Below are 14,502 nucleotides of genomic sequence, written 5' to 3'. Positions count from 1 at the left end.
TCTTGGCTTAAAACAAAAGCGAGGTGTTTTGCATTGTCTACCAATGGTGTGGCTTTTTGGTCAATCCTCAGAGGATATCCGAGGGTGAAATGAGACGGTCTGAGGACATCCGAGGGCGAAATGAGACGGTCTGAGGACATCCGAGGGTGAAATGAGACGGTCTGAGGACATCCGAGGGTGAAATGAGACGGTCTGAGGACATCCGAGGGTGAAATGAGACGGTCTGAGGACATCCGAGGGTGAAATGAGACGGTCTGAGGACATCCGGGGGTGAAATGAGACGGTCTGAGGACATCTGAGGGAGAGATGAGACGGTCTGAGGACATGCGGGGGTGAAATGAGACGGTCTGAGGACATCCGAGGGAGAAATGAGACGGTCTGAGGACATGCGGGGGTGAGATGAGACGGTCTGAGGACATGCGGGGGTGAGATGAGACGGTCTGAGGACATGCGGGGGTGAGATGAGACGGTCTGAGGACGTCCGAGGGAGAGATGAGACGGTCGGAGGACGTGCGGGGGTGAGATGAGACGGTCGGAGGACGTGCGGGGGTGAGATAAGACGGTCGGAGGACGTGCGGGGGTGAGATGAGACGGTCGGAGGAATCCTGTTTGAAAAGATGCCGTATGTCTTTCCTTTGTTTGCATTTACCTGCTATGGTTTGTTTTTTTCATGGTAGAAAAGTATTTAATAAGTGACACATCAGTACAGAAACACACGGAGCTTATAGCTTGTCCTTTAAAACCAGGATGGCCAAGTGAAAAGTCAATACAGATTCTTATTTTTACTATTTAAAGAAATCAAAGGGACACACTGGGCATTGAACTATGTTTTTTCTTCTTTCTAGAGATGATGTACGTGTTTTCTGATAAGTAATCTACCACACATTGTACTAAAGCAGAGCAGCAAACAGCCAGGAAAGCTGTGCCCTGCCTGCTCCTCCCGCTGGGCTGCTCCTCCCGCTGGGCTGCTCCTCCCGCTGGGCTGCTCCTCCGGCTGGGCTGGACCAGTGGAACAGCATCTCGGTAGGAAAGGAAGAAACTGCAGAGTCCCTAACCCAGAGAGCCTAACAAACTGGTTTATACAGAAAAGATCTTCAGCAAACACGCAAACACAGTAACATGCTGTAAGAATATGTTTTACTCTTATTTCTAGCGCACACATACATGCATAGGTGCCCAGTCAAATAGGAACAAATGCCAATGTAGAAAGCATTTTTGCCTTCACAGCACTAACACCTAAAACGCACACGGCATATAATACTTTGATCTTTAAGTGGATAATCATGGAAGTCTCAAGATCACATCCACTAGGTTAGCCTGAGTATTCATTTATAAATATACATATTTTTAAAATAATGCTTTGGCAGGGCGCAGTGGCTCACCCTGTAATCCCAGCACTTTGGGAGGCCGAGGCGGGCGGATCACGAGGTCAGGAGATCAAGACCATCCTGGCTAATACGGTGAAACCCCGTCTCTACTAAAAATACAAAAAATTAGCCAGGTGTGGTGGCGGCGCCTGTAGTCCCTGCTACTCAGGAGGCTGAGGCAGGAGAATGGCGTGAACCCGGGAGGTGGAGCTTGCAGTGAGCCGAGGTCACGCCACTGCACTCCAGCCTGGGCGACAAAGCGAGACTCCGTCTCAAAAAAAAAAATAAAATAAAATAATGCTTCAAAGAGACTTCTAGAAACAGTGGGACTACATCTGGACCAGAATGAAGTGACACAAGGACTGCAAATATTAAGACTAGGGGTGGCTTTTCACGTGGAGCTTTTATGTAGAGATCGTCTCTTTTCGTTGATTCCTGCAGCCGAGACAAGCTGTGATCACAGGAGATTCCAAAATCTCAAGCTGGGCTTGAGTAACACCCTAGATAGACGTCAGGAACCCCACTGAGGGTGAAGTACTGAAACTGATCCATGTGAGAAAGAGATGCAAATGTGTAAAGATTCACGCAGAGCCTGCTGGGACAGAGGGTGGAGGCGGATTCGTCCACACCCACACACCAGCGGTGTGCTCAGGTGGTGGCCGTGGGTTTGTCCGCACGTACACACCAGCGTGTGTGCTGGGGAAGGGCCCCCCAGATGGAGTGCTTGACATGGGCTCGCTCCAGAGGCGCCTGACTCAGAAGCTCCTGAGCGAAGTGTCTACTTGCGGGGGGAGGAGTACTACGGTTAATGGATACAAGAAGGTGTTTCGGGAGAAATAGGTCTAGAAGGGTTAGGTCATTTTGGTTTTGACCTGTCAATACTTAACATAAATGAAGAGTTACAAAATAGAGTCAGTCTTTTTCCAAGATGTATTCTGTCATCATGAGCTGAGCCTCTTGGGCCGGTGACATCCAGAATGTTCTCAGTTCATTGGCTGGCGGGAGGACCCAGTGCCGCAGATTGTTCTGGGAAGCTGGCACAGATGATTGACACAGCGAAGTCACCACCAAGCGACTGCTTAAGTCTGGTCCTCGGTCCTCAGTCTTCTTCTTCTGCTCTGTAGTCCAAAGAATCTGTGAAGGTAGCAGCATGTCCAGTGTGTCACCCGCTGCTTCATTTTTATGGTGCTGTGATGTGATGGTGAAAGCTGCCGTGTTGAGTCCAGGAATCCGCCGCAGCAGCTGTTCTTCAATACAGTTTTCTACCCAAAAAATGTATTCAGGCTGGGCACGGTGGCTCATGCCTGTAATCCCAGCACTTCGGGAGGCTGTGGCCGGTGGATCACCTGTGGTTGGAGGTTCGAGACCAGATGACCAATGTGGAGAAACCATAAAATACAGTATTAGCTGGGTGTGGTGGTGGGCACCTGTAATCCCAGCTACTCGGGAGGCTGAAGCAGGAGAATCGCTTGAACCCGCGTGGCGGAGGTTGCAGTGAGCTGAGATCGTGTCATTGCACTCCAGCCTAGGCAACAAGAATGAAACTCCGTCTCAAAAAAAAGAAAAAGAAATGTATTCATTAAAAATAGATGTGTAGGTGAGTTTATTCTCTTCCATGTCTTCAAACTCCAGGTCGTACCTGTTAGTGAAATTACTCTGTAATAACTGGAACTCGTCATCCATGATAATGTCATCTAAATATCCCACCACAATATCAGATTCATCAGAGGCGGAAGAGAAAGATAGCACAAAGCTCTCTTCTTCTAAGGCGTCCATCACTGCTGCCCCTATAGACTCCTGCCCTGCCTGCGGCCCAACCCGCATGCAGGGCGTGGCCGGCGACCTGGTTAAGGCCTCGCAACCAAGGCTGCAGCCTGCTCACTGCCCAGTCAGGTCAGCACCTGTGCGCCAGGCCCAGCCCTGGGTACCCGGCTGTGCCCACGTGCTGGCCCGGTCTCTGCACACCGCCAACACCACGGATCCGGGCCTCGGTGACTCCAAAATGATTTTTTATGGTTTTATAATTTTACCTAACCCGGAATTGAGATAATTGTTGTGACTGTGAAAAGTTTGAAAAGACGGGGCTCTCAGCCTCCAAAGGGACTAGAGCTGGTTCCTTTTATTTTTATTTTATTTTATTTTTATTTTTTTTGGGACAGAGTCTTACTCAGTCGCCCAGGCTGGAGTGCAGTGGCGTAATCTCAGCTCACTGCAACCTTTGCCTCCTGGGTTCAAGTGATTCTCCATCCTCAGCCTCCTGAGTAGCTGGGACTACAGGTGTGTGCCACCACGCCCAGCTAATTTTTGTGTTTTTTACTAGAGGTGGGATTTTGCCATGTTGGCCAGGCTGGGCTTGAACTCCTGACCTCAGGGGATCCACCCACCTCGGCCTCTCAAAGTGCTGGGATTATAGGTATGAGCCACTGTGCCCATCCCTTGATCTCTTTTAAAGGAAGGACTGTGCTCTGGACTCACCCTCACCCCTGCTCTTTTGGAGGCATTCCTGGACATTAGACCCCTCCTCTGAAAGGAACGTGGCCTGTTCCTTCTCCTCAGTTTCTGCACACGTCCTTACTGTGCAGAATGCACACTGGAGGGCACTCAGGGCTGGGGGGTGTTAGATAGACAAACAGTCCTTGAGAAACTTGAGGTCTGCTTAGGAAGGCTGACCAGGAAGGCACAGAGGAGAGCCCCGGAAGGGAGGGAGCTGGTGCTCACGGAGGGTGATTGTCAGTAGATGCTCAATTTGGAAAGCCTTTGGGAGAAAGATAATTTGCTCAGAATTGCACATCCTTCATGTTTAGCGTTAAAGAATAACAGCCCACGTTTTCTCTGAAAGCTTTATAATTTCTGAATCATTAGAGTCCAGTCAATGTGGTTTTAGTACGTGTAGCAACAGAATGAAGGTACATCTATCCTGGGTTTGATCAAATTACAACGGCCTTAAATTACCTTAGAAACATAGTTAATTTATTCTCTTTGTGTCTACATTAAATGTTTCATTACTTCCCCATATTTTCTAGAGTCTTGTTGGCTGGCAAATCACAAGTAATCTTTCCTTATTTGCCCTTGAAGTTGTTGTTAGGGAGATGGATTGGAGAATAAAATAGGTTAGAATCTATTCTGATGATGCAGACTGTGTTCTTGTATGTTTTCAGGACAGAAAGTAGCAGCTCCCCAATTCCACAGACCGACTTTGCGTCTCGTAAGTGATGGTGGTGGTGATGCAGGAGCAGGGCTTCTGGCCCATGTCGCGTTCTTCTGCTCACAAGGCTAGAGTCTGGCCCCGAAGTCACCTTTTCTGCTTCCAGATTCCCACTGTACTGACCTTCTTTCCTCCTAGCAGCATGCAAATTAAATGACTCTGCGCAGTCAGTACAGCCACAGTCTTCACTCCAGGGATGGTTGACTGCTTTCTGCTCTCCAGCGTCGGATGCCGTGTGGGGCAGTTCTTTCTGAGTTCCTGCTTAGGAGTACTGGTCCTGGCAGAACAGCCGAGAGGGCAACTGTCAACCTTCTCAGGCAGTGGCTGGGATTGCCGTTTGCACTGCTTGAGGGTTTTATATTACCATTGTCTGGGTTTGCTTTTCTTCAGTCACAGTCTTAGAATCCACCTTCTACTTCACACTTAAAATTGGTCACAGTCTCAGAATCTACCTTCTTCTTCACACTTAAAATTCTGAGAGCAGTTGGCAAAGCTTTGCCTTCTCTGTCCAGTAACAGTCATGTTTGATTTTCTGGAGGAATTGATAGAAAGACTGGGTGTCAGCTAAAGCGAAATAAAACATCATAGCAAGTATCTGTGGTTATTAGAATATTGGAAATCTCATGTGGCGCCTGCACCTGTAAACAGTTCCCCAAAATCCCACACACAGCCTCGCCCCCTCTTCATGTTGCCCACCAAGTAGCTCCCATCCGTCCACAGGGCCCAGAGGCGTTAGCATGGCACTTGAACAGCCACTGAGATTGGTTGTAAAGTGTTATTTTATATGTTGGATTTCTTAGTCACCTTTGACGATTTCCGAGGCTTGTGATTCTAATAAGATTAATTGGGAAATTTAGAAATGACTTTTTGGGTAGGTTCAGATTGTGTTTTGAGTGATCACCGTTTTAACACTTTAATAGCTTAATTTTAAATCTACACATTAATGTAAATTAATGGAATGTTTCTGTGAACCCATGACTTTTGTCCGGTTTTGGCTGTGATGGTGCCTGAATCAGGTCACAGCGGGGGCTTTCTTCAGGTTGTCTGTAAACCCTTAGCTGGGCTTTTTTTTTGAGGTGGAGTCTTGCTTGTCTTGCCCAGGATGAAGTGCAGTGGCATGATCTGGGCTCACTGCCACCTCTTCCTCCCAGGTTCAAGCGATTCTTCAGCTTCAGCATCCTGAGTAGCTGGGACTACAGGTGCGAGCCACTGTGCTCGGCCGATTTCTGTGTGTTTAGTAGAGACGGGGTTTCACCATGTTGGCCAGGCTGGTCTCCAACTCCTGACCTCAAGTGAGCCACCGCGCCTGTCTGGCTTTTTCTAATAGAAAGAATGATGCACTGACGAGAAGCTGGGAGGGAAATTTTTCCTGTGTATCTTATGAAATTATTTCAAGGATCAAATAAAAAACAGAGGCACTTTGCCAAGTCCTCTCTTACTGGAAGATGGTGTCCGTCCTGATTTTCAGCCTCTTGCTCATTTTTCTTTTTTGCTGGTTCGCCAAATACTTTATACTGGATTAATTTAATTTTAATGGCATGACAGATTCTGTAAGCTAATTCTGTGTGAAAAAGTATCTTAACAGAATGGCTCACATCAGCTCTGTGTGTCTCCAAGCAGGGAGAGGTTGGCAGCTGTAAGTCGTTGACTCCACCTGGAATGCTCTGTGCTGACAGTCGCAGTCCTGGGTTTCCCACCTTGAAAGGAGATGGAGTCAGAAAGGGCCTCTGTGTGCAAGCGCTGTGTGGATTGCCCATCCCTCCTGTTCCCCAGCTCCCCACCCTGCCTCCCGGGCCTGTTCTACCACAGAATGCAGTGTCCTTTCCTCTTTGGAAGCCCGTAGCAGCCTTGGACTCAAACCCCCGGCTGCTCCTTCCCTTGAGAGTTACTCACCAAGCGGGGAGGGCTGCTCCTTCCACACAGCACAGCCCGTAAACGTCACTCTCTGTTGTCGTCTGTAAGCGTGACGTCTGGGTTTTCACTCCTGTGCAGGACGGGCCTCCCTCAGACCTTGTGAGCTGTCAGTACATTACCTGTGTGACGCAAAAGAGAAACAGTTCACTCTGCAGGCTGCCGGCGCCCCACGTCGAGGTTCTGCTTTGGAGGGCACTAAAACTAGGACGTGTTTTCATTTCTCGGCAAAGAAATATACGAATTCTATGTATTTTTTTATGTTTCATAGAATTCCATTCGCCACAATCTCTCTCTGAACCGTTATTTCATCAAAGTGCCACGTTCCCAGGAAGAACCAGGCAAAGGCTCGTTCTGGAGGATAGACCCAGCCTCTGAGAGCAAATTAATAGAACAGGCTTTTAGGAAACGACGGCCCAGGGGCGTGCCCTGCTTTAGAACCCCTCTGGGACCGCTCTCTTCTAGGTAAGGAGAAAGAGGAACAAAAGGCCTCACTTCATGCTCACTAAACTCACCTTCAATGTATTGGGAAAATTTCCTTTTGAAAATGAAGGAACTACCAAATGCATTATGATTAAATGTTGGGATGGGGATTTGAGCAAAAGTGTTGAGTGGCTGCCCGGGCATTTTCTGGTTCTAGTGGTTGAAACATTTGAGACCGTTTGCAGAGTTTAAACTGCACTCCACTCAGTGATTGCTGCTTTGTGGGGCTCGTCGCATATTGTTCACGCCAGTGCCATGGTGACATTTTTCCTTTCCTTTGGCACAGGAAAAGTTCTTTAAAACTACTTTTTAGGCCGGGCGCGGTGGTGCACGCCTGTAATCCCAGCACTTTGGGAAGCCGAGGCGGGTGGATCACCTGAGGTCAGGAGTTGGAGATCAGTCTGGCCAATATGGTCAAACCCCGTCTCTACTAAAACTACAAAAACAATAGCCGGGCGTGGTGGCGGGCGCCTGTAATCCCAGCTACTCGGGAGGCTGAGGCAGGAGAATTGCTTGAACCCGGGAGGTGGAGATCGCAGTGAGCCGAGGTCGCGCCACTTCATTCTAGCCTGGGCAAAAGAGTGAAACTCTGTCTCAAAACAAAAACAGACGCACTACTTTTCAGCTGCTTAAACTCGTGTTGACTTACAGTGTTAATTTGCCTGAGTTTAAATACTTACTTTTAGCTTCATGAATACTGTTTTTAACCAGAAAAATAAATGAGCATAATGTCAGTCTTAAGTGCCCACTGACTTGCCCACTGCTGGCTCCTACGTCTGTGCACAGGAGCTGTTTAAAGAGGGCAGCCAGCCCTGCCCCGTAGCCGTGCTGCGTATGTGGGCAAGGGGCCTGTGATGGCCCTGTCACACAGGCTGAGGCTGTCTCCCCGACTGTCCTGCTCAGTTCACAGGCGTACAGAGAAGTAGAACTTACACAACAGCAGTTGGTGGTCAGGAGACAGATGACACCCCCTTTGCAAAGTGCTTTCTGAGTGTGTAAACATGCAATGTGTTCTTCTCGGTGACACAGGAGTGCCCCAGCCTCTCCCAATCACGCTGGAGTGCTGTCTGCTCACTCTAGTGGCGCCCAGACCCCTGACAGCCTGTCGAGGGAAGGTTCGCCCGCCCCCCTGGAGCCTGAGCCTGGCGCCGCACAGCCCAAACTCGCTGTCATCCAGGAAGCCCGCTTTGCCCAGAGCGCACCAGGTGAGACAGTGGGAGAGGAGGCGAAGGCCAGACTGTGAGCCCGACGCGGATGCCTGGGCTCCACGGGGAAGAAATAGCTGGACTGGAGGCCTCCCTGTCCCTCTGTACCTTATACTAGTACCTGAGTGTGATTTTATAGGCCTTGGAAAACTAGTAGCACTGGGAGTGTTTTTTAAAAATGAATGAACGTTCTTTAAACGATACTGAGTAGATGCCTGAAAGAACTTAGAATTAACCTGTTTCTTAGTTTGTCATTCAAAAATCCATGAAACACCCCCCGTTCCCCTGCCCCCCCCGCAAAAAAAAAAAACCATGAAGTAGACAAACTAGACACTGGAAGCAAAAACATGTCAGTTTTTTTTTTTTTTTTTTTGAGACGGAGGAGTCTCACTTTGTGGCCAGGCTGGAGTGCAGTGGCATGATCTTGGCTCATTGCAGCCTCTGCCTCCCAGGTTCAAGGAATTCTCTTGCCTCAGCCTCACAAGTAGCTGGGACTACAGGCACGCACCACCGCGCCCAGCTAATTTTCGTATTTTCAGTAGAGACAGGGTTTCACCATGTTGGCCATGATGGTCTCGATCTCTTGACCTGGTGACCTCGTGATCCGCCCACCTTGGCCTCCCAAAGTGCTGGGTGTACAGGTGTGAGCCACTGCACCCAGCCTAACATGTCCATTTTAAGGAACAGGTAAAACAGTTTGCAGTTTACTTAGAAAGTCATAATGTGGAGTAAAATTGTGTGCCCTGGGAAATTAAACAAACATAGTGTGGAAATGTGTCCAAACTGAGTCTTGCAGTTGACAGAAATGTGAATTGGATCAGTTGGGATTACTGGCCCTCCTGGGCCAGAGAACAGCCTTCCCCTGCCCACTGGCAGTGGCCCCTGACAGCCATGTCTCTCTCTCTCTGCTCTAAGCCCCCAAACCACAAAGGGCAGAGGCTGGGTGCCAGAGGCTCTGTGACAGCCCCACTCTGTTTTTGAACTTTCTGCTTCCCCTCACAGGAGGAAGATGTTGATCCTAGGTGAGTGTGGCCCTCGTCTTTCTGGCCTACAGGGGCAGTTTCTTCTTCTTCTTTTTAATTTTGTGTGTTTGTCTTGAGACAAGGTCTTGCTCTGTCACTCATGCTGGAGTACAGCGGCGTATTCTTGGCTCACTGCAGTCACCACCTTCCAGGCTCAAGCAACCCTCCCTCCTCAGCCTCCCAAATAACTGGCGCTGCAGACACACACTAACATGCCCAGTTAATATTTGTTGTAGAGACAGCGTCTCCCTATGCCCAGGCGGGTCTCAAACTCCTCCCACCTCAGCCTCCCAAAGTGCTGGGTGGCATGAGCCACCGTGCCCAGCCCAGTTTCCTCTTATATTGAGTATTGACATTTTCTTTTTCATAAGGAAAGAACTGTGGGAAGAGGTGTTACCAGATATCTAAATAGAGCTAAAATTGCATTTTTAGCAGTTAGAGATAGGAATTAAATACCCCTATTAAAATACTACATCTCCCTCATTCTTAGTAACTTTACTATTGTGAGGTGAAATAGGGCCACATCCTGTATTTTAAAGTTTGTATGTTGCTGTCGGTGCTGAGTGTGGGAACCTTTGTAGAAGTATCTGTAAGTGTCAGTCCTGTTGTGTCTTTCACCAGGGTCACCTCTGTCCAGTCAGCCGGTCTTAATCACTGTCCAGCGGCAGCTACCACAGGCCATCAAGCCTGTCACCTACACTGTGGCCACCCCAGTGACCACCTCGACCTCCCAGCCACCCGTCGTGCAGACGGTTCACGTCGTCCACCAGATCCCAGCGGTATCGGTCACCAGTGTGGCCGGACTGGCCCCAGCGAACACGTACACTGTCTCTGGACAAGCCGTGGTCACCCCGGCAGCCGTGCTGGCCCCTCCTAAGGCAGAGCCCCAGGAGAACGGAGATCACAGGGAAGTCAAAGGTGGGCACTAGGGGAAAGGAGGAGAGGCCGCCCCATCAGCCTCACACTCTTGGACGTCCGTAAGGTTTGCTCATCCTTGGCTGGGTGCGGTGGCTCAACGCCTATAATCCCAGCACTTTGGGAGACTGAGGCAGGCGGATCGCCTGAGGTCGGGAGTTCAAGACCAGCCTGACCAACATGGAGAAACCCCGTCTCTACTAAAAATACAAAATTAGCTGGGTGTGGTGGTGCACGCCTGTAATCCAAGCTACTCGGGAGGCTGAGGCAAGAGAATCACTTGAACCCGGGAGGTGGAGGTTGCAATGAGCTGAGATTGCGCCATTGGACTCCATCCAGCCTGGGTAACGAGAGTGAAACTCCCATCTCAAAACAAAAAACAAAGATTTGCTCATCCTTTTCTTTTCTTTTTTTTTTTTTTTTGAGACAAGTCTCGCTCTGTCGCCCAGGCTGGAGTGCAGTGGCTGGATCTTGGCTCACTGCAAGCTCCGCCTCCCAGGTTTACGCCATTCTCCTGCCTTAGCCTCCCGGGTAGCTGGGACTACAGGCGCCCGCCACCTCGCCCGGCTATTTTTTTTTTGTATTTTTTAGTAGAGACGGGGTTTCACCGTGTTAGCCAGGATGGTCTCGATCTCCTGATCTCGTGATCCGCCCGTCTCGGCCTCCCAAAGTGCTGGGATTACAGGCTTGAGCCACCGTGCCTGGCCTGCTCATCCTTTTCTAATTTGCCATTTGTTTTAGAGACATTTTCTAGCAGGTGTGGTAGCCATCTGACTATTATGTTTTAAACTGGCAAGATTTTTATTTGCTTTCCAGTAATATTAGTGTCGTTTCTTTCCTTTTAATTTCAGTGAAAGTAGAACCTGTCCCCGCCATTGGCCACGCACGCTTGGCACTGCTAGCCGGATCATTCAGACGGCACAGACCACCCCGGTCCAGACGGTGACCATAGTACAACAGGCACCTCTAGGTCAACACCAGCTACCAATAAAAACTGTCACACAGAACGGCACTCATGTGGCATCAGTCCCCACTGCGGTCCACGGCCAGGTGAACAATGGTAAGACATGCCGGTCTGTGGCTCCCGCGGGTGGGGAGCAGAGACCCTTCTCACTCGGGGTTCTGGTTCTGACTGTAACGATTTTAACTTTTGTCTGAGGAAATATTTGCATTTCGAAGCTGCAGGAAATCTAGTAATGCTATAGGAAGTGGTCATGGAGTCGGCTGTCATGGGATTCCCGTTGGAGGACCTGTCTGAAAAGAGATGAGGGTTTCTAATACCTTGAGAGAGAAAAATATTCTCGCCTTTTGTAGATTTCCTGGGTGTGGCCTGGAAGCAGCCTGAAACGGCGGAAGGCTGTGGCCCGCCAAGCTCCCGTGTGGAACCGCCGCCCGTCTTTTCACTTGGCGTCCTGTGGCGGGGCTGTGTTGCTGAGGGTGGGAGAAGGGCTGCTTTTCTGTGCGCTTTGCTCTGAACGTCCGTCGGAGGCCCGTGCACAGAAAACTGAAAGCGGAGACAGCAGAACGTCCGCGCCGACACCAGGCGATCTGCCTTCGCCCTGCGCTGCGCAGTGTGGAAAGGGCGGGGGTCCCTGCCAGCTGCCGAGTCAACTCTGGCGCTGGGGCCTGGCCCAGGTGTGGGCTCCCGCTGCTCTGGGTCGGGTACACGCGGGCTGTCGGCGGCTGCGCTGGCTGATCCTGCCGCTCGCAGGCTCTCAAGCAGGCAAATCCAAAGCTACCAACTAAAACTGTCTCTGTGCCCACGACACACTTTCTCTGAAAGAGGGTGAAGGTCAGAAGGCTTTCTCACGAGTTCGAATCCTTATGGAATGTTAGGGACAGAGACCTGGAAACCTGCAGGTGCCTCCTACTCTGACTCAGCACCACCCTGCCTCTCCCCAAATTTATGAAAGAACAAGGTCTGGAACCTTCTCTGGGGAAGACTAACTACCTGAGGGTTTTTTGTTTTTAAGTAACAGCCACATGTGCTGCCTGTGCTGCCTGTAGATAGAATGCGAAGTTTGCAGTCATCAGTTACCTGTTTGAATGCCTTCGTCCCCAAGCCCTGTGTCTCGTCCTCTTCTCTCTGGGTAACTGTGGCTGTCATGCTCTAAGGTGACAACCTGGTGGCACTGCAGGTAGCTGGGAGGAGACGGGCGCTGGGAGGGGACGGGCGCTGGGAGGGGGCGGGCGCTGGGAGGGGGACGGGCGCTGGGAGGGGGACGGGCGCTGGGAGGGGCGGGCGCTGGACGCTGGGAGGAGGCGGGCGCTGGGAGGGGACGGGCGCTGGGAGGGGGACGGGCGCTGGGAGGGGGCGGGCGCTGGGAGGGGGCGGGCGCTGGGAGGGGGCGGGCGCTGGGAGGGGGCGGGCGCTGGGAGGGGGCGGACCCTGGGAGGGGGCGGACCCTGGGAGGGGGCGGGCGCTGGGAGGGGGCGGGCGCTGGGAGGGCAGGCAGTTGTCTTTCTGGTTTCAGTCATTCTTCCCAGTCTTAAGACAGGGCGCAGGCCTGGTGATGCCCAGACTTGATATGTGTCAGAATCACCCAGAAGGCTTGGCTTGTTAAGAGGCCGGAGTGCTGCGTTCCCCAGAGTTCCCGACTAGGCACATCTGATGTGGGGCCCAAGAATGTGCATTTCTGAAACATTCCAGGTCTGCCTAGAGCCACCGGTGCAGGTCAGAGGCCTTCTGGGTCCACCTCTCTTAGAAGCAGATTGAAAAACTGTATCCCGGCCTGGTGCGGTGGCTCACGCCTGTAATCCTAGCACTTTGGGAGGCCGAGGTGGGTGGATCACTTAAGGTCAGGAGTTTGAGACTAGCCTGACCAAGATGGTGAAACCCCATCTCTACTAAAAATACAAAAATTAGCCGGGTGCGGTGGCTCACGCCTGTAATCCTAGCACTTTGGGAGGTCATGGTGGATGGATCACGAGGTCAGGAGATCGAGACCAGCCTGGCCAACATGGTGAAACACTGTCTCTACTAAAAAAAAGACAAAACATTAGCTGGGCACGGTGGCGGGTGCCTGTAGTTCTAGCTTCTTGGGAGGCTGAAGCAGGAGAATCGCTTGAACCCGAGGGTGGAGGTTCCAGTGAGACGAGGTTGCACCACTGCACTCCAGCCCAGGCGACCATGCGAGACTCCGTCTCAACAACAAAAAAAAACTGTATCCCTTTTGTGATTTTAAGTTATCCGAAATAATTTTTCATTATTGAAAATATTGATGTTTTAAAATAAAGCTTTTATGGGATTATTTTCAGTGTACTACTGGACTCCAAATACAGACGTCGTGAGTTGTCCACTCACCTGCACGTGGACACACAGGCAGGAGTGGCCCAGATCCTCCCTCGTCCGGGGCCTGGTCTTTCCATCTCATGTTCCCCCACAGGCTTTGTACGAGTCACGTACTTCAGGCTTAAATTTTTTTTTGTTTTTTTGTTTTGAGACGGAGTCTCGCTCTGTCCACCAGGCTGGAGTGCAGTGGCCGGATCTCAGCTCACTGCAAGCTCCGCCTCCTGGGTTCACGCCATTCTCCCGCCTCAGCCTCCCGAGTAGCTGGGACTACCGGTGCCCGCCACCACGCCCGGCTAATTTTTTGTATTTTTAGTAGAGACGGGGTTTCACCGTGTTAGCCAGGATGGTCTCGATCTCCTGACCTCGTGATCTGCCCACCTGGGCCTCCCAAAGTGCTGGGATTACAGGCGTGAGCCACCGTACCCGGTGTCAGTGATCTTTGAACAAAAACGTTTTAAATGATCTGTTATTGGGAATGGTTCTCCGTTGATTTGGTTGAAACCTTTGACTAAGAAACAACTCGGTTCGAGAAAGGATTTTTTCAGGAAATCATAATTTGGGTTCCTAGCACGACTTTTTCCTTTTCCTTTCCTTTCCTTTTTCTTTTTTTCGAGACGGAGTCTTCCTTTGTTGCCCAGACTGGAGTGCAGTGGCACGATCTCGGCTCATTGCAACCTCTGCTGCCCGGGTTCAAGCAATTCTCCTGCCTCAGCCTCCCCAGTAGCTGGGATTACAGGCGTGCGCCACCACGTGGGGCTAATTTTTTTTGTATTTTTAGTAGAGACGGGATTTCACCATGTTGGCCAGGTTGGTCTCTTGAACTCCTGACCTTGTGATCCACCCACCTTGTGATCCTCCCAAGTGCTGGGATTACAGGCGTGAGCCACTGCGCCCGGCGTTTTGTTGTTGTTGTTGTTGTTGTTGTTTTTGTTATTTTTTAGGCAAGATCTCACTCTCACCAAGGCTGGAGTGCAGTGGCGTGATCTCACTGCTTCATGCAGCCTCCTGTGCTCAAGCAGTCCTCCCACAGCAACCTCCTAAGTAACTGGGACTACAGGCATGTGGCACCACACCTGGCTAAATTTTTACATTTTTTAATACA

At 50.7% G+C, this 14,502-nt stretch overlaps 2 protein-coding genes and 1 non-coding gene across 3 annotated transcripts in view; 2 read left to right on the top strand and 1 right to left on the bottom strand.

Annotated features, from left to right (window-relative positions):
- OGFOD3 (2-oxoglutarate and iron dependent oxygenase domain containing 3) overlaps positions 1-14,502 on the bottom strand; it is a 231,783-nt gene that overhangs the window by 183,667 nt on the left and 33,614 nt on the right. The window lies entirely within an intron of this gene.
- The window catches only part of FOXK2 (forkhead box K2), a 76,833-nt gene that overhangs the window by 55,276 nt on the left and 7,055 nt on the right, over positions 1-14,502 (top strand). The window contains 5 exon segments of the mRNA XM_050763713.1: positions 6,755-6,948; positions 7,996-8,171; positions 9,815-10,111; positions 10,960-10,989; positions 10,992-11,168. Coding sequence (XP_050619670.1) covers positions 6,755-6,948; positions 7,996-8,171; positions 9,815-10,111; positions 10,960-10,989; positions 10,992-11,168 — 874 coding nt within the window.
- LOC126940079 (small nucleolar RNA U13) lies at positions 6,515-6,615 on the top strand. The gene has a single exon (XR_007720596.1). It is a non-coding gene; the product is annotated as a small nucleolar RNA U13 (small nucleolar RNA).

The sequence above is a fragment of the Macaca thibetana genome, chromosome 16 (assembly GCF_024542745.1).
Source record: "Macaca thibetana thibetana isolate TM-01 chromosome 16, ASM2454274v1, whole genome shotgun sequence".
NCBI classification, from domain to species: domain Eukaryota; kingdom Metazoa; phylum Chordata; class Mammalia; order Primates; family Cercopithecidae; genus Macaca; species Macaca thibetana.
Note: the sequence above shows the minus strand (reverse complement) of the source record. Positions and strands in the feature narration are given on the sequence as shown.